Here is a 22,628-nt window from a genome sequence, read left to right on the forward strand (position 1 = left end):
CACAGCGCTTGAGGAAAGGGGAAAAGGAGGGCAGAGGCGGTGCCATTTATTCAAGGGGGGGCAGGATGGGCAGTGCCAGGATATCACATGCGCACAGTATTTATTTATTTATTTATTTATTTATTTATTTATTTATTTCATTTCTATACCGCCCAATAGCCGAAGCTCTCTGGGCGGTTAGAATCCGCAGGAGTGGTAGCAGCTGCTCCCATCTAGCAGGAGAATTTCTGAAGACGCCCACCGTTAAAACTCCTAGACCCCAGGGACAAAGCTCAACCTGGGGAGGGTCCTAAATGGAGGTCAGTGTTGCTTCTGCCCTCACCCCAAGACGCACACACACTTCAGCCACCTCTCTCCGCTTACCCTCCCAGCATCAGAACTCCTTCAGCAGAACCTTCCTCATCTGCCTAGGATCTTGGGCCCATTCCGCAAAACCAAACATGGTCCCCCGCCCCCACGTCCAAGTTCAGCTTGCCAGACTTATCCTAGCTGAGCCCCTGGACCCCTGCTCGTATTCTCTGGACATACTTTCCTCCGTGGAGGGTGGGAGAGGGGCGCTGAGGGCCTTTGCATGAGGCCTTCCTGCTCTCAAATGGACTGGAGGGTCAGAGGCTCTCTGGCCCTGAAGGAGGGGGGCTGCCTCACCACAGCTATGGGGGCGACCCCCTTCACACCAGCAATGGCGTCTCATGGTCCAGCAGCCGCAAGGATGTGTCATGTGGGAAGGGAAGACTGCTGGGCATGGGGGGGGCTGGGCCGTGGGGATCCCTGCTTCAAGGCAAACCGGGCAGGAGCTGCTCATCCACCGAGAACAGGGGGCGGGGGAGCCATGGTGGGGATGTGGGGAAGACTGGCCAGGGGTGATTGATCGGAGGCGCTGTTGCTGCCAGCAGAATCACTTCATCAGGGGTTGCCAGGAACAGCTCCACCACGTCTGGTTAGGCCTCATCTGGAGTACTGTGTCCAGTTCTGGGCACCACACTTTAAGAAGGATGCAGACAAGCTGGAGAGGGTTCAAAGGAGGGCAACAAAGATGATCAGGGGACTGGAAACAAAGCCCTATGAAGAGAGACTGAAAGAACTGGGCATGTTTAGCCTTGAGAAGAGAAGACTGAGGGGAGATATGATAGCGCTCTTCAAGTACTTGAAAGGTTGTCACAGAGAAGAAGGCCAGGATCTCTTCTTGATTATCCCAGAGTGCAGGACACGGAATAATGGGCTCAAGTTACAGGAAGCCAGATTCCGACTGAACATCAGGAAAAACTTCCTGAGTGTCAGAGCAATACGGCAATGGAACCAATTACCTGGGGAGGTGGTGGGCTCTCCCACACTGGAGGCCTTCAAGACGAGGCTGGACAGCCATTTGTCAGGGATGCTCTGACTTGGATTCCTGCATTGAGCAGGGGGTTGGACTCGATGGCCTTGTAGGCCCCTTCCAACCCTACTATTCTATGATTCTATGATTCTATGATCTCCTCCCCCTCCAGCAATTTCCTGGAAAAGAGGAGGAAAGCGGGGTTACTAAAATCCAGCCTCCCCAGGACTACCACCGGCAACAGGCCTCTCGCTGTGCCCCAAAGTGAATCCAATGTGGAAGCAGCCTGTGGGACTCTCTGCCTCAGGGCTGCTCTTGCCTTGGCATGTGCCAGGAGGTGGCCATGGGGGGTGAAGGCCAGTGGGAAGGCGTGGGTGAGGTTCTCTGGTTCTCCAGGGCTACCGCTCCCTGCCAGGGGTCCAGGTCCCCTTCCCCCAGGGCAGCTCCCTCGCACGCCTTGCTGATGGGATAGAACAAAGGAGCAGCGGGATAGGAGGCGGGGGCTGCCTTGGGGTGACAACAGAGGGCCAGATGCCTGCTGGGACAGCCCCACCGTCACCCTGGTGGACGTGGCTCCCGGAGCCAGTCCTGCCAGGGCACCTCAGCACATGCGTTGAAATCCCCCAGACCAGGAAGCCAGGGGTGATTCAGCGCCAGCCCCACAATGGCCCTAGCTGGTGCAGGGGGAGCGCCAGGCACTGGGGTGGACGGTGCGTCAGCAGAACCCCTGCACGGCCCCGGCCACCCAGCTGCAGCAGTGGCGGCGGCATGGACTCGGAAGGAGCAGGCCGCTGGACGGAGCCCCTGGTTATCGACAGCAGGGTCCTCTAGGCTGCTGCCACTCCCACGCCCAGCCCCGGCCCTAGCCGCTGCCCCATGGAATAACCTGGCAGGTGTCGCTCTTCTGTGGGGAGGGAGCCGGTCAGCAGCTGCATGCGCCTCCGCCTCACAGGGCCAGGCTCCTTTGGAAGCAGGAGCGAGCGGCCGCCCCTGGGCTGAGGAAGGCTCCGCAGCCATCAACGTCCCACCCTGGGAGGGCCCAGTGGTGGGGCAGCGGGGGACAGCGGGCAGGCGTGGCGCAACTTCCCACTTGGCCTGGTGGTGGTGGGGCCACTGCTGCTCACCGCGCTGGACCAGGCATGCAGCCTGCGGCACGGCCATCCCCACCTGGTGTTTGGGCAGCACGCTGCTAATGCGGCCACCGCCTTGACCAGAGAAATGGGTCATGGGTCAAGAAGGGGGCGGTTCCCCAGTCGAGATGAGGGCAGCCCAATGGTGGAGTGAGGGGCGTCTAAACTCAGCTTTTGCATGGAAGCTGGCCGTCGCCTCCCTTTTGCCCCTCTGGGTCACCATCCTTTCTTCCAGGCTGCTCCCTCTTCCGGGAACAGCCCCCTCTCTCCTCCCCTTCCCACCAGCCCTGCCCTGCCCCGCCCCGCCCCGCCCCTCTTCTCTTCCCCTTCTCCCTCCAGCTAAGTCTTTCAGGACCCTGCCCTTCCACCCGCATCTGGCTCCCTTGTCAGTACCTCTTGCCCTCTAGAGACTGTAAATACCCTTGGAGAAGGACTATTTGCCCTCCCATCTTTTCAGCATCGAAGAATTCTACATTCCATTAGCTGGAAACACATGCAGGCCCACAGGCCCAGTTTGGGCTGTGTGGGTCAATGTGTGAGACGTGCAGGACCAGAAGCAGGGCCCCTCCAGGCCAGGGATGCCAGCAGAGCAGGGCAGGGCCTGGGGCAAAGTCCAAGGCCCCACTCCGCATGAGGGCCCAAACACAGCAGGGCTGGAGGCCGCTGTTCCGAGTGAAGTGATGCAGCCATCTGAAGCGGGGGGCTTGTGCGACCTTTGAGTCGAGCATCTAAGATTACCCAGCCGCACTACTGATGCAGCCTGACAGTGTGTGTGTGTGTGTGTGTGTGTGTGTGTGTGTGTTGGGGGAAGGGGGATTCGCTGCTGGCCATACCTGTACACAGCTATCTCTATGTCCAAAGCCATCTTGGCATTCAGAAGTTCCTGGTGCTCGTGCAGGTATCGGGCCATTTCCCCCCTGGCCTCTGAGATCTCTTGCTCCAGTTCCACCACTCTCTCCTGGGGGAGGGGGCAGAAGAGGAGGCGACAGTCAAAAATCCCAACTGTCCACCATACCCCACCCTGCCTCCACGGAAGCATCGTCCCCTGAAAGCACGTGGGGTTCCTCACACACACCTGGAGCCAGGGAGCAAGTCGCGCACATGCCCCGCGAATGGCGTTCCGCCTGTGTCCTCCCCTCTTGCCCAGGGACATTCCCCAGAGGGATTCGGCCAATTCACTGCCACCACATAGCCACCAGGAGCTGTGGCAGGAGGGGCGGGAGAGGAGAGGGCTCTGGCTCTTGCTTCCATGGGGCAACAGTGTTGTGTCTCTGTCGTGAAATGGTAGCAAATCCTTAGCACTTCTGGCCAGTGTTCGCTGCCCCTTGCAGGTCCATGTTACAGCAGCTTGAATACAAGCACAGCCCTCCCCCTGCCTTTGTTCGCGGAGGCCCTTTTGAGAGGTGAGACATGAGCACGGTGCAGGGACACCCTCCCTGTTCACACCCTTTCTCAGTACAGGGATGGAGGCCTGATCCAGCATAACTGGCCAGCAGTAACTCAATGTTTCTCTGATACTGATGGACAGATTGCTTTAACATATTTCCCAAGTGCAGCCATTTGGCTAAAAACTGGCTGGCTTTGAAGGCCCCACCCCCTGAGCTTCCGTGGCGCTCAATGGCCTGGAGTGAGATTCCCACTATGGCAGCTTCTGCGGTAGAAAAAAGGGGGGAGATCAGCTGTGACGGAAACCTTCCACAGGGCTGAGAGACAAGAGGAGCAGGTTGGGCTGGCCAGGAAGCTGAGAATGGGGAGCCCAGAGAGCAGGAGGGGAGGTGGAGCTAAGGAAAACTGTGACCGAGTGGGGGACTCCCATGAAGCCAAGGACAGGAGGGGCATTTGCTGTGTGCAAGGAGGGGAGCACCCATGTGGTTGTAGGCTGGGAAGTGGGTGTGGGTCAGGGAGCCCAGGTGGAATGGAGCAGAAAGAGGGGACAGGAGAGCAGAACTCTCCCCACCCCCTGTTTGAACTGAACCAGTCACTACAGCTCTTTCTTGGATCTGGATCCTCCTTTGCCTGTACTGGCAAAGACAAAGTACAGGCTGAAGGGGCAGGATTGCAGCTTGAGATCGATAAGCATTTCGTCAAGAAAAAACTTTATTAATTGAATGAGTTCAAATCTCCAGGGCCAGATGAACTGCATCCTAGAGTACGAAAGGAACTGGCGGAAGAACCGCTGTCTATTCTCTTTGAGAAATCATGGAGGATGGGGGAAGTGCCAGATGACTGGAGTTGGGCTAACATTGTCCCTATCTTCAAAAAGGGTAAAAAGGAGGAACCTGGGAACTACAGACCAGTCAGTCTGACATCAATCCCTGGGAAAATTCTGGAGCAGATTATCAAGCAATCCATCTGTAAGCACCTTGACAACAATGCCATGATTACTCGAAGCCAACATGGATTTGTCAAGGACAAATCCTGCCAGACTAATCTGATCTCCTTTTTTGATCAAGTCACCTCCCTTGTGGACTGTGGGAATGCTGTGGACAGAATATACCTCGACTTCAGCAAAGCTTTCGACAAAGTGCCCCATGATCTCCTGATGAGCAAACTAGCTCAAAGTGGGCTAGATGAAACAAGGATCCAGTGGATCCACAGTTGGCTACAGAATTGGACTCAAAGAGGAGTAGGATCAGTAGGATCTTCTGAAACTGGGGAGAGGTAACAAGTGGGGTACTGCTGGGCTCAATCTTGGGCTCCGTGCTCGTCAATATTTTTTATTAATGACTTGGAGGAGGAGGTGCAGGGAATGCTGATCTAATTTGCAGCTGACACAAAATTGGGTGGGATAGCTAATACCCTGGAAGACAGAAACAGCATTCAAGGTGATCTTGATAGGCTGGAGTGCTGGGCAGAAAACAACAGAATGACATTTAATAGGGATAAAGTTCTGCACCTAGGAAAAAGAAACCAAATGCACAGTTACAAGATGGGAGATACTTGGATCAACAACACTACAAGCGAGAAGGATCTTGGAATTGTTGTCAATCACATGCTAAATATGAGCCAACAATGTGATGTGGCTGCAAAAAAGGCAAATGCTCTTTTGGGCTGCATTTATAGAAGCATAGCTTCCAAATCCTGGGAAGTACTACCTCCTGCACTGAGCAGGGGGTTGGACTCGATGGCCTTGTAGGCCCCTTCCAACCCTACTATTCTATGATTCTATGATTCTACTAGTTCCCTTCTACTCAGCACTGGTTAGGCCTCATCTGGAGTACTGTGTCCGGTTCTGGGCACCACACTTTACAAAGGATGCAGACAAACTGGAGGGGGTTCAGAGGAGGTCAACACAGATGATCAGAGGACTGGAAACAAAGCCCTGTGAGGAGAGACTGAAAGAACTGGGCAGGTTTAGCCTTGAGAAGAGAAGATTGAGGGGAGATAGGATAGCACTCTTCAAGTCCTTGAAAGGTTGTCACATAGAGGAATGCCAGGATCTCTTCTAGCTCATCCCAGAGTGCAGGACACGGAATAATGGGCTCAAGTTACAGGAAGCCAGATTCCGGCTGAACATCAGGAAAAACTTCCTGACTGTAAGAGCAATACGACAATGGAACCAATGACCTGGGGAGGTGGTGGGCTCTCCCACACTGGAGGCCTTCAAGACGAGGCTGGACAGCCACCTGTCAGGGATGCTCTGACTTGGATTCCTGCACTGAGCAGGGGGTTGGATTCGATGGCCTTGTGGGCCCCTTCCAGCCCTTCTGTTCTATGAGTCTATGGTCTGCCCTCTTTTCCTCTGACAGAAACAGATGCTGCACCTGCTCTACTCCAGCCTTTGGGGGTGACACCAGTTCTATAGGAATTCTTTACAGATGTCTGAGACAGCAAATGGGCCATGATTTGTGCAGGCAATCTAGATCCCTGTTTCTATGCAGCTGGATTGTTCCCGACATACAAGGAGGGGCTGTGAGGTGGTGGCGTCCCGGTGTCAGAGGCACCGCTGTCCTCCATACAAAGGGGCAGTGTGCACGGGAACGGCTCTCCTGGCTTTATTGAGGCTACCCTGCAGGGGTGGTCTGCTTGTGGGGAGGGCAGCAAATGGTGGGCGCAACCAAGGGGACACTGCCCTTCCAGCCCACATTCCTCTGCACCACTGCAGGAACCCATTAAACAGAAAGGGCAAATTGCGGGGGGGGGGGATGAATAAAAAGCTGAAAATAAATGTGTGTGTGGGAGATGAAAATAAGCTGAAAAGAGTTTGGTAAGGACACATTATGGCTACAGAATCGGACTCAAAGAGTGCTTGTCAATGGGACCTTCTCAAACTGGGGAGAGGTAACGAGTGGGGTACCGCAGGGCTCGGACCTGGGTCCAGTGCTCTTCAACATTTGTATTAATGACTTGGAGGAGGAGGTGCAGGGAATGCTGATCAGATTTGCAGGTGACACAAAATTGGGCGGGATAGCGAATACTCTGGAAGACAGAAAGAAAATTCAAAGTGATCTGGATAGACTGGAGCGCTGGACAGAAAACAACAGAATGACATTGAATAGGGATAAATGCCAAGTTCTGCACCTCGGAAAAAGAAACCAAATGCACAGTTACAAGATGGGGGATACGTGGCTCAACCACACTACAAGCGAGAAGGATCTTGGAATTCTTGTCGATCACAAGCTGAATATGAGCCAACCATGTGATATGGCTGCAAAAACGGCAAATGCTCTTTTGGGCTGCATTAATAGAAGCATAGCTTCAAAATCCTGGGAAGTACTAGTTCCCCTCTACTCAGCACTAGTTAGGCCTCATCTGGAGTACTGTGTCCAGTTCTGGGCACCCCACTTTAAGAAGGATGCAGATGAACTGGAGAGGGTTCAGAGGAGGGCAACAAAGATGATCAGAGGACTGGAAACAAAGCCCTATGAAGAGAGACTGAAAGAACAGGGCATATTTAGCCTTCATAAAGAAGACTGAGGGGAGATATGATAGTGATCTTCAAGTCCTTGAAAGGTTGTCACAGAGAGGAAGGCCAGGATCTCTTCTCCATCATCCCAGAGTGCAGGACACGGAATAATGGGCTCAAGTTACAGGAAGCCAGATTCCGGCTGAACATCAGGAAAAACTTCCTGACTGTCAGAGCAATACGACAATGGAACCAATGACCTGGGGAGGTGGTGGGCTCTCCCACACTGGAGGCATTCAAGATGAGGCTGGACAGCCATCTGTCAGGAATGCTCTGACTTGGATTCCTGCATTGAGCAGGGGGTTGGACTCGATGGCCTTGTAGGCTCCTTCCAACCCTACTATTCTATGGTTCTATGATTCTATGATCCTACATCACCCACAACTGTTCCCTCTTCCAGTCCATCAGGTTAAAAAAGAAAATTCTGTTTAAATATTACAAAAGTCAAGTCAAACAAATTGTGGGGGCACCTCAGAAAAGCGGCGACGCACCTGCCTTGACTCCACTCACCACAGGCAGGAGGCTGCTGCGCTGATTCTCTTCTCTGGTTGGTGTGTGGGGTGATACAGTCAGAAAAACAAACACAGAAGACTGTGCTGTGCGTGCCCACAGGGCTGCCCATTTCCCAAGGTGAAAAGTGGCTGCTATCCTTAATAACTCTGCGGGGCCTATTATTCCCATATCTGGGAGTGGGCCAGCGTGGTCCAGGGGGCTGTCTCCACAACAAGGGAAGGAGACGGAAGAAGCCAAGTGTGGCTTACCCAGATTTTTCAAGGAGCCGGCGTTCCTCCGCGCAGGGCTCCATGAGCAAGTCCATCATACCAGTAAAAGTCACTTCACAGAACATACTTCTGGGTGGGGGTTGGAGTGCACATCATCTGACTGGCAGGGGCTGCTCAACCAATAAGAGAGGCTCCCCCCTCCAAGCTACCCCCCTTTCTCCTTTGAGAATAAGAGAAGCTTCCCCACACTCTGGGGACAAGCCTCATTGACCACAATGGGAGTTACTTCTGAGTAGACACTAAATTGGTTTGTGTTGGGAAACACAGGGGGGACAGGAACTATCTCCTTTTCTCTCTCTCCCGCTTCCCCAACCCCCCTTACTTCCTCAAATAAACAACCCTCTCGGGAACACGGTGTTCCAGCTGCCCTGCTGTGATCAATCCAAGCTTCGACATCAAGGCTCTCTAAATGTGTTATTTCGATCATGGGAATCGCTGTGTGCATTTAGGGAAAAGCCTCATTGACCACAATGGGGGTTAGTTCTGAGTAGACACACATACGTTTGTGCTGGGAAAGAGGGAGGGGAAACAAAGGGATGAGAAACCAGCCCCCTTTCTAACCCGATGCTGCGTAGGATCAGATGACTGAAGGTGGAAGTCGTTACTTCCGAATGGCAATAAACCGAACAAGGGAGAATCGCAGCTTCGAGCAAGCGCTTCACAACCTTTAGGGAATTGGTGCTTTAAAATGTGTGTTTTTTTTGGGGGGGGGAGAATTTCTGTAAATTCCAGTGTGTGCATTCAGGGGACAAGCCTCATTGAGCACAATGGGAGTTACTTCTGAGTAGACACTAATTGGGAAACACAGGGACAGGAAACACCCCTTGACCCGGGTCCGGTGAAAGGCACGCCCCTGGGCAGGGCTAGCACACCCGAGGTCAACGCGGGGGTTGGAGCACACAGCAACTTTACTGCAGAAAACCTGACTTGGGGAAAAGAATCGGACTTTAAGTGGTCTCAGGAAATCCAGTTTTTCCCTGATAAGCTCTGGGGTGGCTACTGGATGGCCATATATCTCTAACGACCTCCAAACACAGCCAGCTCAGAATAAATCGCTCATGGAGACACCCCCCAGGAAGATGCCCACCTCACTGCCTCCTGCGATGCTGCTGACTGGCTTCAGGGAACATCTGAAGCAGGGCGGTGCTAGGTTCCTAAAGAGCTGGGGCACAGGTCTGTAGTGCAAATCTGCATGTGCACTGCCCCCCGCTTTGACTAAAACCCCAATTCAGTGCTTCAGAAAATATCCTGCTTCTCCTCAGACCAATTTGTAATCAATCCATTTCAACTCAGTACCGAACCTGAGTCAACCTTCAGAAAATGGAGGCTTTGTACTTCCTGTTGACTATCATGGGAAATTTAAAAACATTAACGTTTTTCTCTTGGCTAGGATTGAATGATAGTTGTAGGCATAATAGCCCCTTAGGAGAGGATTATGCCAGCTCAATGTCAGAAAAATAGGTGCAGGGGGTTTTGTACTATGTGCCTTTGTATTTTGATTTTCTTTTAAAGGGAACTTCCAAAAGCTTTTTTTATTTATTGGCAGAACTGGATAAAAGTATCAGTTACCCCACTGGAGGAAATTATGTCTGCCAAATGGCAGGATGTTAGCCACATGGTTTTTGTGCAAGACAATCTTGACGTTTTGAGGGTCTCCCCCCAAAATACATACTTATCTCCCTATGTTTCTTGTGGACCATTGTACTTAAAATTACAGACAGCCAGGGCCCCATCTACATGGCGCCCGGCTTGTCCATTGCATGGTTGGAGCTGCGCAGTTCCTGTGCTGTGGATGCTCAACAAGCCAGACATACAGGGCGAGTTACTGCACAGTTTTGCTGCAGTGCAGGAGCCTGGCAAGTGCTGTTGCTGCTGTGAGCGACTGCATCCCTCTCTGCTGAGGACCGGCGGAGAGAGGCACAGTTGCTCTCAGCGGCAGCAGCACAAAGTGCGACTTCCCTCTCCCATCACAACTGCACCCTCTCAGCAAAGCACTGGCAGGAGGGGAAGCAGGAGGGGAAGGGAGAGAGGGGAGGAGGAAAAAGGCATCACATTCATTGCCCGCCCCATGTCCACCACAAACCATGATGTCACCCCAAGGGATGGTTAGAGAGCACACCCCACCATGGTGAAGTCGCAGCAGCTGAAAAATTTGGAGGAAGACCACACCTTGGAAATCTGCATTTTCCAGGCGGAAACCATGGAAGACTGCGAAGTGGCAAGTGCATCATCTGTGCTGAGGAACCTCAACTCACACCTGCCCCCGGGTAAAAGCCAGATGTAGGGGCAGGTGTGAGTTGAGAGGTCCTAGAGAGGTCCTTCAGAAACCAGCAAAGTTTCAGATGGATAGGTGCAGTGGTTCATGTGGAAAGGGAGTTATCCAATTTGGTGGGGCAGTGATTTGCTTTCCCCTCCCTTAGTAAATTTGTATGAAAATGGCACATGTTATAGAGGTGAACATGCCCAGTTCTTTCAGTCTCTCTTCATAGGGCTTTGTTTCCACTCCCCTGATCATCTTTGTTGCCCTCCTCTGAACCCTCTCCAGTTCGTCTGCATCCTTCTTAAAGTGTGGTGCCCAGAACTGGACACAACACTCCAGATGAGGCCTAACCAGTGCTGAGTAGAGGGGAACTAGTACTTCCCGGGATTTGGAAGCTATGCTTCTATTAATGCAGCACCAAAGAGCATTTGCCTTTTTTGCAGCCACATCACATTGTTGGTCATATTCAGCTTGTGATCGACAACAATTCCAAGATCTTTCTCGCTTGTAGTGTTGTTGAGCCACGTATCCCCCATCTTGTAACTGTGCATTTGGTTTCTTTTTCTTAGGTGCAGAACTTGGCATTTATCCCTCTTCAATGTCATTCTGTTGTTTTCTGCCCAGCGCTCCAGTCTATCCAGATCACTTTGAATTTTGTTTCTGTCTTCCAAAGTATTAGCTATCCCACCCAATTTGGTGTCATCTGCAAATTTGATCAGCATTCCCCGCACCTCCTCCTCCAAGTCATTAATACAAATGTTGAAGAGCACTTGGCCCAGCACTGAGCCCTGCGGCACCCCACTCATTACCTCTCCCCAGCTTGAGAAGGTCCCATTGATAAGCACTCTTTGAGTCCAATTCTGTAGCCAACTGTGGATCCACCGGATCCTTGTTTCCGCTAGCCCACTTTGAGCTAGTTTGCTCATCAGGAGATCATGGGGCACTTTGTCGAAAGCTTTGCTGAAGTCGAGGTATATTCTGTCCACAGCATTCCCATGGTCTACAAGGGAGGTGACAAAAAATGAGAACAGATTTGTCTGGCAGGACTTGTTTTTGACAAATCCATGTTGGCTTTGAGTAATCACGGCATTGTTGTCAAGGTGCTTCCAGATGGATTGCTTGATCATCTGCTCCAGAATTTTACCAGGGATTGATGTCAGACTGACTGGTCTGTAGTTCCCAGGTTCCTCCTTTTTACCCTTTTTGAAGAAAGGGACAACGTTAGCCCTCCTCCAGTCATCTGGCACTTCCCCCGTCCTCCATGATTTCTCAAAGAGAATAGACAGCGTTTCTGAGAGTTCTTCTGCCAGTTCCTTTCTTACTCTAGGATGCAGTTAATCTGGCCCTGGAGATTTGAACTCATTCAAAGTCATTAGGTTTTCCTTGACCATATGCCTATCAATCTCAAGCTGCAATCCTGCCCCTTCAGCCTGTACTTCGCCTTTGCCAGGGGGGGGTCATAGACCCTCTTTTGGGAGAAGACTGAGCCAAAGTAGGAATTGAGCACCTCTGCCTTTTCTTTGTCATCTGTCATCATTTTGCCATCCTTATTTAATAGCTGAACAACCATTTCTTTCCTCTGCCTTTTACTATGCACATAGCTGAAGAAAGCCTTTTTGTTGTTTTTAGCATCCCTTCCTAACCTCAGCTCATTCTCAGCTTTAGCCTTCCTGATGCCATCCCTGCAATTCTGTGCTATCTGCCTGTACTCTTCCTTTGTTGGATATATCTTCCCTTTTCTCCCTTGCTTTTTCCTTCCCTTCTTTCCTCAGCTACTGTAAAGCCTCATCAGACAGCCACTTTGCTTTCTTGCATTTCTTTTTCTTTGGGATGGATTGAGTTGCCCTTCTTTGGAATTGGAATGTAAACTGACCTTTTCCAGTCTTGTGGCCACTGTTGAGTGTTCCAAATGTGTTGGCATATTGAGTGCAGCACTTTAACAGCATCATCTTTTAGGATTTTAAACAGCTCAGCTGGAATACTGTCATCTCTGCTAGCTTTGTTGTTACTAATGCTTCCTAAGGCCCACTTGACTTCACTCTCTAGGATGTCCAGCTCAAGTTCAGTGATCACACTCTCATGGCTATCAGGGACATTCAGATCTTTCCTGTATAGTTCTTCTGTGTATTCTTTCCACCTCTTCTTAATCTCATCTGCTTCTGTGAGGTCCCTGCCTTCTTTGTCCTTTATCATGCCCATCTTTGCTCAAAACGTTCCCTTGAGATCTCCGATTTTCTTGAAGAGAACTCTAGTCTTTCCCATTCTGTTGTTTTCCTTGATTTCTTTGCATTGTTCATTTAAGAAGGCCTACTTGTCTCTCCTTGCTATTCGCTGGAACTCTGTGTTCAGTTGGATATATCTTCCCCTTTCTCCCTTGCTTTTCGCTTCCCTTCTTTCCTCAGCTACTTGTAAAGCCTCATCAGACAGCCACTTGGCTTTCTTGCACTTCTTTTTCTTTGGGATGGATTGATTTGCTGCCTCCTGAACAATGTTACGGACCTCCGTCCATAGTTCCTCAGGCACTCTGTCTATCAGGTCTAATCCCTGAAATCTATTCCTTACCTCCACTGTATATTCATAAGGGATATGATTTAGGTCATACCTGAATGGTTTAATGGTTTTCCCTATGTTCCTCAATTTAAGCCGAAATTTTGCAACAAGAAGCTCATGATCTGAGCCACAGTCAGCTCCAGGTCTTCTTTTTACTGACTGTATAGAGCTTCTCCATCTTTGGCTGCAAAGGACATAATCAATCTGATTTCGATATTGACCATCTGGTGAGGTCCATGTGTAGAGTCACCTCTTGTGCTGTTGGAAAAGAGTATTTGCTATGATCAGCGTGTTCTCTTGGCAAAACTGTATTAGCCTTTGTCCTGCTTCATTTTGTACATCAAGGCCATGCTTGCCTGTTATCCCAGTTATTTCTTGACTTCCTACTTTAGCATTCCAATCCCCTATGATGAAGAGGACATCTTTTTTTGGTGTTAGTTCTAGAAGGTGTTGTAGGTCTTCATAGAACCGATCACCCTCAGCTTCTTCAGCCTCAGTGGTTGGGGCATAGACTTGAATTACTGTGATGTTGAATGGTTTGCCTTGGATTCATACTGAGATCATTCTATCGTTTTTGAGATTGTACCCCAGTACTGCTTTTCCCATCCTTTTGTTGACTATGAGTGCTACTCCATTTCTTCTAAGGGATTCTTGCCCACAGTAGTAGATATGATGGTCACCTGAATTAAATTCGCCCATGCCTGTCCATTTTAGTTCACTGATTCCCAAGATGTCGATGTTCAGTCTTGCCATCTCATGTTTGACCACCTCCAGCTTACCTTGATTCATTGATCTGACATTCCATGTTCCTAAACAATATTGTTCTTTGCAGCATCGGACTTTCTTTTCACCACCAGACACATCCACAGCTGAGTGTCCTTTCAGCTTTGGCCCAGCCTCTTCACTCTTTCTGGCGCTACTTGGAAATTCCCTCTGCTCTTCCCCAGTAGTATATTGGACACCTTCCGACCTGAGGGGCTCATCTTCCGGCGTCATATCTTTTAGCCTTGTGATACGTTCCATGGGGTTTTCTTGGCAAGAATACTGGAGTGGGTTGCCATTTCCTTCTCCAGTGGACCACATTTTGTCAGAACTCTCCGCCATGACCTGTCCGCCTTGGGTGGCCCTGCACGGCATAGCTTATGGCTTCACTGAGTTACGCAAGCCCCTTCGCCACAACAAGACAGTGATCCATGAAGGGGTTAACTTAATTACCTGCATTTATTGAAACATTCAAATGCTACATCTTTATCTTTACAAAACTTCCTTAAATACAGTGTTCTTGGTGTAAACTCCAGGGCAACCCTTGTAACGTCTTTGTACTGGACCATCAGCAACTTGAATCTTGAGGTTTGCCAATCATGGCCTTCATGACTTGTTTACAGGCTGTATGTTACTGGCATATCATTGTACTTTTGCCTGCACCTGTGTTTATAAAAATGTACAGAGACTGTTAAATATTATTTTGTTAAAATTAACAGCTAGAGACTTCCTTTCTGAGCAATAATCAACCTTCGACTGCGTTACTATTAACTGTAGGTGTCTCGTAATCCCGTCATTATTTGTTTATGGGCTGTATGTTACTGGTATATCATTGTACTTTGGGCTGCACCTCTGTTTACAAAGGTGTACAGAGCCTGTTTGTGTGTGTTCGTATTTCATTTGTTTGATTAATCATACTTGACATTTTTGATATTAAAGAAGCTTTACAGACATAAATAAACTCCCAGCTTTGAATTATAGTGAAAACCATTGTTATTTGTGGAATCTGCATGTCAAGACCTTTCCAATGAAGTGTGTTTCATGAGAATCAGTCAATGGGAAGGCAGTCAAAAAGGGATGACCAGCTGACTCCCAACTTTGAATTATAACTATAATGCAAATTTAGAATTACTAGTATTTACATTTCACCAATTTTAACAGTGAAATAAAGAATGCCTCTGAGCATATACAGAATGCATTTCTCTCACCACTGAGCACTTACAGTCTCCCTCTCCCCATTCTTTTTACAATAATCCCTTCTCATTCTTTTATCCACCAGGAACATTAAAATTGATGTTTAGTTTTGTGCAACTCTTCTCTAACTCCTCCTTGTTAATTGCAAGCTCTCATTGTCTCCTCCTCCCCATAGCTTAATTTCTTAATTTGTGTCAAGACTTCGCCAAGATTCAGCCAAGGAGTCGGTTTTCAAGACAGGATAAGTTATGGAGAAACACTGAGCATGTCCTAAATACCTTTCCTTCACCACTGAAGCTAGTGTCCATGCAAAAAGAAAAAGAAAAAACCAGCAGAAGATAGAATCATAGAATAGTAGGGTTGGAAGGGGCCTACAAGGCCATCGAGTCCAACCCCCTGCTCAGTTACCAGATGTGGGATACGTGGCTCAACAACACTACAAGCAAGAAAGATCTTGGAATTGTTGTCGATCACAAGCTGAATATGAGCCAACAATGTGATGTGGCTGCAAAAAAGGCAAATACTCTTTGGGGCTGCATTAATAGAAGCATAGCTTCCAAATCCCGGGAAGTACTAGTTCCCCTCTACTCAGCACTGGTTAGACCTCATCTGGAGTACTGTGTCCAGTTCTAGGCACCACACTTTAAGAAGGATGCAGACAAACTGGAGAGGGTTCAGAGGAGGGCAACAAAGATGATCAGGGGACTGGAAACAAAGCCCTATGAGGAGACACTGAAAGAACTGGGCATGTTTAGCCTTGAGAAGGGAAGACTGAGGGGAGATAGGATAGCACTCTTCAAGTACTTGAAAGGTTGTCACAGAGAAGAAGGCCGGGATCTCTTCTTGATCATCCCAGAGTGCAGGACACGGAATAATGGGCTCAAGTTACAGGAAGCCTGATTCCAGCTGAACATCAGGAAAAACTTCCTGACTGTAAGAGCAATACGACAATGGAACCAATGACCTAGGGAGGTGGTGGGCTCTCCCACAGTGGAGGCGTTCAAGATGAGGCTGGACAGCCATCTGTCAGGGATGCCCTGACTTGGATTCCTGCATTGAGCAGGGGGTTGGACTTGATGGCCTTGTAGGCCCCTTCCAACCCTACTGTTCTATGATTCTATGACCAGCCCATCTGATATCAACCCCTGCGAAAATTCTGGAGTAGATTATCAAGCAATCCATCTGTAAACACCTTGACAACAATGCAGTGATTACTCGAAGCCAACATGGATTTGTCAAGAACAAATCCTGCCAGACGAATCTGATCTCCTTTTTTGTTCAAGTAACTTCCCTTGTGGACCGTGGGAATGCTGTGGACATCATATACCTCAACTTCAGCAAAGCTTTCGACAAAGTGCCCCATGATCTCCTGATGAGCAAACTAGCTCAAAGAGGGCTAGATGAAACAACGATCCAGTGGATCCACAGTTGGCTACAGAATCAGACTCAAAGAGTGCTTATCAATGGGATCTTCCCAAACTGGGGAGGTGTAACGAGTGGGGTACTGCAGGGCTCAGTCCTGGGCCCAGTGCTCTTCAACATTTGTATTAATGACTTGTAGGAGGTGGTGCAGGGAATGCTGGTCAATTTTGCAGCTGACACAAAATTGGGTGGGATAGCGAATACCCTTGAAGACAGAAACAAAGCCCTATAAGGAGAGATGGAAAGAACTGGGCATGTTTAGCCTTGAGAAGAGAAGATTGAGGAGAGATAGGATAGTGCTGTTCAAGTACTTGAAAGGTACTTGAAAGGTTGTCACAGAGAGGAAGTCCAGGATCACTTCTTGATCATCCCAGAATGCAGGACACAGAATAATGGGCTCAAGTTACAGGAAGCCAGATTCCGGCTGAACATCAGGAAAAACTTCCTGACTGTTAGAGCAACACCACAATGGAACCAATTACCCAGGGAGGTGGTGGGCTTTCCCACACTGTAGACGTTCAAGACGAGGCTGGACAGCCACCTGTCAGGGATGCTCTGACTTGGATTCCTGCATTGAGCAGGGGGTTGGACTCGATGGCATTGCAGGCCCCTTCCAACCCTACTATTCTGTGATTCTATAACTTATTTCTGAATAAACGTGTGGAAGATCAAGCTGCAATCCTCCCTGTCAAAGTAACTTGAGCTGGAATCCTATGTACACTTTCCTGGGAGTAAGCCCCATTGAACATGACTTACTTCTGAGTAGACATGCATGGCACTGTATAAGTGAGTAGTATTTCTCTCCCCTTCACCACCACTACCCACATTTTTATTAAAGCTTTCCATTCACAGGAACATAGGATGCTGCCTTATCCTGGGTGACACCCTTTGTCCATCTAGCCCAATATTATTGACACTTACTGGCAGCAGTGGCTCTCCAGGGTTTCAGGCAAGATTTTTTCTTAGCCCTAACTGGAGACACTGGGGATTGAACCTGGGACCTTCTATATGTGAAGTATGTGCTCTACCACTGCCATTCCTGCCATTCCTGTTTTATATATGCAACTTAAAGTCAGGAGTCAGTTGGTCATCCCGTTTTGACTGCCTTCCCATTGACCAGTTCTCATGAAACACACTTCATTGGAAAGCTCTTGACATGCAGATTCCACAAATGACAACAGTTTTCACTATAATTCAAAGTCAGGAGTTAATTTATGTGCATGTAGCTTTCTTTTTAAAGAATTAGGCTATCTTCTATAACAATGTACTATAAAGCTGTATTTTTAATAGCAAAAAAGTCAAGTATAATAAACAAACAATTAATTGCAAATTGGAGCAAAATGAAATATGAACACAAAAAATGTATGTAAACATTTATAAACACAGGTGCAGGCCAAAGTACCATGATATACCAGTAACATATGACCTGTAAACAACTCATGAAGGGATTAAGAGACACCTACAGTTAAAAGTAACCCAGTCAAAGTTTAGTTTACACCAAGAACATTGTATTTAAGGAAGTTTTGTAAAGATGTAACACTTATAATGTTTAAATAAACACAGTTAGGGAGCAATCCTATCCACTAGACAGCGGCTAGACAGCCATAGGTTATGTGGTTTTCCGGGAACCAACCTCAGGGCCTGTGCTCAGAGGTCGGTTCCCAGAGAACTGACCTTCCCTCCCTTCTGCGCTGCCTCACAGGCAGTGCAGAACAACACCGAGGTCTGTGCTCCGAAGAAGAGTGCAGAGTGGCCACAATGGGGCATTCTGGGGTGGGAGGGCGGAAACGCTGGTATGACACATCCTATGTGTCGTCCAGCAGCCTCCTCCCTCACTCTGCCTTCCCGCGGCTAGACAACCGAAATTGGCTGTCTAGCTGCAAATGCAAGGCAAGAGACATGTCGGGGGAACAATCCCCTCTGTGCTTCTCCTGTCCAGCATTGGACAAGCAGTCACCTTCGAGTTCGAAGGCAGCCACCTATCCCCATAGGGTTGTGCCCTTAGTTAAGTTCAACCTTTCATTAGATTTGATTTCTCTCCATGGACTGTGCTTGCAGTGAACCAACTGGTTGGTTCTGGATAATGGCAATTGTCAAACAAAACATCCCCAGATTCCTTCCCCTCTAACCATGTGAATCCACTTCTCTCAAACATCTGGGGGGGGGGGAGGAGGAGGAGGAGGAAAACAAACCCTCTTGTCTGTTTGTATAAAGTCAAATCCAGTTCAGAATTTCCCTTGTCCACCACCCTCCCATCTTGAGAATTCCCCAAGATGTGCCCTGGACAGAATAGAGAAGAAAGACCAGGATAGGGGAGGGAAAAAGAAGAAAAGAAGAATGGTGATTAGAAATGAAGTGGGGATAGAGAGAATTCCCCAAGCCAACTTGCTCCATTCAGACAGGTAGCACTTCAGAGGAATTTAGGATGTTGTGAAGGGTTTATGAGGGTTGTATATACTTAAATTAATTTTATGAAGTGAGGTGGCTGTGGGTTTTTAATGTGTTAAATTTTGTTTGCTTTTTAAAAACTGTAAACCCTATTTTAAAGCCCCAGGACTTCCTGGATCATTACATCACAGAGTCCTAATCCTCTTTTTGGTATAATCTGTTGCCTGCAGTTATATGGGAGAAATTAAAGTGGAGAGGAAGAAAGAAGTTTGTGGAGGCTGGTTAAATTATTTGTTGTACTGAAGCTACTGAACTATGGCAGAAGCAAAAAGTTCCAGTTTGGGGCAGTAAAATCAGCTCCTGTGTGAAACATACCAGTATTTCATAGATTTCTCTTCCTGCTCTTCTCCTTCCCTCTTCAAAGTGACATTGCAAGCAAGCTCCCTGCAGTGGGCACCTAAGAGCAGTAGAAGAAAAATGAGTAAAGGCAGGGGGGGGGGGATAACAATGAGCAGACTATGGAAGGAAAGGTGGCAGTCTCTAGTTTAAAAGGCAAGTTCCTTCATGCTACACTCCCTATTGGCCTGCTAAGGAATGAGTCCTGAGGTCTGCTAGTAACTGCAAAGCTACTGAGCTCAGAGGGAAGAAGTAGGCTTATATTAAGACAGATGTTGACATTCGGGCAGCTCTAAAGATCCAGGACACAGGTCAGAAGTTCCAGGGCACAATCCTAGGTGTGCCCTGCTGTATCAATGCTTATGCACCACACCCAAGATCAGCTACCTGAGGCAGTCCCCTCACTCTGTCTAACAGTCCCACCAAAGTAGCACTAATTTGCCTCCATTGTGATTCCACAAAGAAGGCAAGGGCAGCCACTCAAGGATGCAATTGGCTGGGGCTGGAGGGTACTGGCTGGGTAGCAGAGCACACTGCAGGGCTGAAGGATTTTGGAGTCGTTCTGGAACACGTGGCCGACTGAAGAGGGGAGGTGGAAGCCATTGTAGACTGAGTTGCCAAATCCTTCTTTATAAACTCTTCCATTTATCTACAAATGCAACATTCCCAACAGACTTCAACAGGCTCTTGCTTTTCTAGCAAACTGAACGCAGGAGAACAAAGCCAAGGGGGGGAGCATGGGCGTCCCTTCTTGAAAGGTGATGGTCTCGCCCCTGCCACCACCTTCATAGTTTCCTAATTACAATCCAGACATTGCATAAGACACAGAGCTCAGTAGAAAAAGATGAGAGACCCTTGAGCGCAAATGAAATACCCAGGGCTTGCTTACTTTGTGCCTTTACTTATAATTCACTGCAGCAAAGTGCCACATGGCCCCAAAGACACACTGATCAAAATGGAGACCTTGGGCATCTGCTGGGAAGCGGTGCCCGGGTTTCCCTTCCTTGCACAGAAGGGTAGGACTCCCATTCCTCTGGGGGCAGAGAGGGGGCACCACTGCCCCTTCCATTCGAAGGGCAGCGGGATCGCATCCGAAGCAGCCCCTCCCCACTTTTGTCACTGAGCCCAGTGGGAGGAAGGGCCCGATGGAGCTCAGATCCCGCGCACGGCTGCCTGTTGGAAGGTGTCGGGATGCGGTGCCACCGATGAGCCCATCTGCGCCACTGCGGGAGCGGCCTCTGCCCACAGGCAGCAGGCGGCACAGTCCTGAGCAGCCATCCCTGGGAAGGCCCCGACAGCTGAGCAGGAGCCCGCCCGCCTCCCTCCTCACCTGGCAGCGGGCCACCTCGGCGCTCTGCTGGCCCTCGAGACTCTCCAGCTGCTTGCGGAGCGCGTCAATGGCGGCGCGGAGGGTCTCCATCTCTGCCGAGCGCGACTGCAGCCGCCGCCGGTACTCGACGGTCTCCTGGAGGATGCTGCGCACGGCGTCCTGGTTGCGGCTGGCCAGCTCGGCCACCGACGCGAACTTGGAGCGGTACCACTCCTCCGCGGCCCGCACGTTCTTGGTCGCCAGGCTCTCGTACTGGGCGCGGATATCCCGCAGCGCGGCCGAGAGGTCGGGCTTAGCGGCGCCGGCCGCCCGGCCGCCCTCCCGCGCCACCCCCCCGGTCAGCTCGGCTTGTGCCGCCAGCTCCGCGCGCTCCTCCCCCAGGAGCTTCTGCAGGAAGGCGAGCTCTGCGCGCAGGGCGCCGGCCGCCCCGTCGGCGTCGGAGGCGGCCAGCGCGGCCTGGGCAGCCTCCCGCCGGACGCGCCGCAGCGTCTCCTCGGCTTCCAGGCGCCGGCGCGCCTCCTGGGCATGCCGCTCACGCTGCTGCCCGCAGACCCGGCGCAGGCGGCCGCGCTCGGTCTCCAGGCGCGCGGTGTCGCCCTTCTCGGCGTCGAGCAGGGCCCGCAGGCCGCGCGCCTCCCGCTGGTAGAGCTGCGGGAGGCGCGCGGGGTCGCGCTGCTGGCGCCGCAGCGCCTCCAGCGCCAGCGCCAGCGCCCGGCTCCGGTGCTCCAGGTCCCGCACGCGCTCGACGTAGGTGGCGAAGCGGTCGTTAAGCTCCACCAGCTGCTCCTTCTCCTGGGCGCGCAGCCCGAGCAGCTCGGCGTCCAGGTTGCTCACCTGCGCCAGGTCGAGGCGCGCCAAAGGGTCGGCCACGGCGCCCGAGGGAGCCGAGAGGCGAGCGGAGCGCCGGGGCCCCGGGGAGGCGGAGGCGGCGCTCACCCGGACGGAGCGCACGCCGCCGCGATACCGACCCCAAGGCCTGCGCCAGCCAGACGCTTCGGAGTCCATCCGGCCCGCAGGAGGAGGGGCGCTGGGCAGACCTCCGAGCGCGCCCACCTTCCCGCGGGAGGGGCTGCCTGCCGGGCTCGTCTCCGCGCCGACTGCGAACTGCGGCACAGACAGCCCCCTTTATAGACGGGCAGCCGCCGCCGCCTCCCGGACAGCCAATCAGGACGCGCTGCATTAGCGGCAGGAGATTTTGCTGTTTGTCCGAGCGGAGGAGCAGCGAAGGCGAGCGGGAGGGGCGAGGGGCGAGCAGGAGTCCTTTCGTGTCCCGCTCTGTTCCGGCAGCCAGTCGCCCCGCAACGAGCCAGAGATGGTCCGGTGGCTCCGCAGCCTCCCATCCACCCCGAGAGAAGCCGCGAGCGGGCGGGGGCCTTCCCCGTTTCTGACAAGGTCGCGGGAAGGGTGCCCCTCCCCCGAGCAGCGCACGGATTTCCTGAGGGCGGCCCGTCTCGGCGGGCCCCACGAGGGGCTCCGCGCACGGCGGCGGGAGCGCTTTCCCGCCGAGGACCGCGACAGGACCGCCAGGGGCGGGGGCGGCCCTGCAGCACAGCCGCTGCGGCGGAGGCCCGGAAGGGCGGCCCTGCCCGGGACACGGCTGCGCCTGGACCGCCAGGCGTCGCCCTTGCGCCGCGGAGCCCGGCCAGCCTTCCGCTGCCGCCGCGAGCAAGCCGCGCGCTGCCGGCTTCCCGGTGCGGTCCACCCCCGCCGCCCGCGCCGCCACATACACGACTGCCCGGTTTGGGCCAAAGCAGGAGCCTCACGGGGGCTGGTCTCCCCACAGCTGCGAGTCTCCGCAGAAACATGAACTGGCTGAAATCACCCGCACCACCCCACCCCCGCATCGCCACCCTTCGCGTTCTGTGCAAGACGGAAGCTTATGAAGAGGGAGACAGCAACCACGGTCGCCCCGCACTGCCTGCTGAATGGGGTGACTGGATTATTAACGGGCCGGATGGCGGGTCTGTCCTCACCACTCATCACCCACTTTCGTCCTGTCCCGCTCGTGACCCATCTTCGCCTCTCCCTATGCCGTTTGGCCTGGTGTGGGTGCTGCGCGTCTCTGTGTTCCGGCTGGTGCACCAGAAAGGGACAGGACGATCGATCAGGGGGCAGCCGAAATGCCTCAGGCCACCCCAGCCCTGTTTGTGCCACATCGCTCATCCAATATGTTGTTGGGTGGGGGTGAGGGGG

The 22,628-nt window shown here is 51.5% G+C and overlaps 1 protein-coding gene across 2 annotated transcripts; it reads right to left on the minus strand.

Moving 5' to 3' along the window:
• Positions 1–138: 138 nt before the first annotated feature.
• Positions 139–22,028, minus strand: LOC146343482 (alpha-internexin-like). Of its 2 annotated transcripts, XR_014792552.1 has the most exons (4): positions 20,436–21,440; positions 19,085–19,166; positions 3,279–3,403; positions 139–1,003 (listed from the first exon to the last, which is right to left on the minus strand). XR_014792552.1 is itself a non-coding variant. In XM_084860162.1 (3 exons), exons 1-2 carry the CDS (start codon positions 21,438–21,440, stop codon positions 19,128–19,130), a joined length of 1,044 nt encoding a protein of 347 aa, XP_084716288.1. In that variant the 5' UTR covers positions 21,441–22,028; the 3' UTR covers positions 14,148–14,368; positions 19,085–19,127. The 2 variants fall into 2 exon arrangements, 1 of the variants encoding a protein (XP_084716288.1); XM_084860162.1 differs by lacking the exons at positions 139–1,003; positions 3,279–3,403 and adding an exon at positions 14,148–14,368 and having other exon boundaries at positions 20,436–22,028.
• Between the last annotated feature and the right edge of the window lie 600 nt (positions 22,029–22,628).

The sequence above is a fragment of the Heloderma suspectum genome, chromosome 5 (assembly GCF_057233095.1).
Source record: "Heloderma suspectum isolate Gila_16-S chromosome 5, 16-S_ref, whole genome shotgun sequence".
In the NCBI taxonomy this organism is placed as follows: Eukaryota; Metazoa; Chordata; class Lepidosauria; order Squamata; family Helodermatidae; genus Heloderma; species Heloderma suspectum.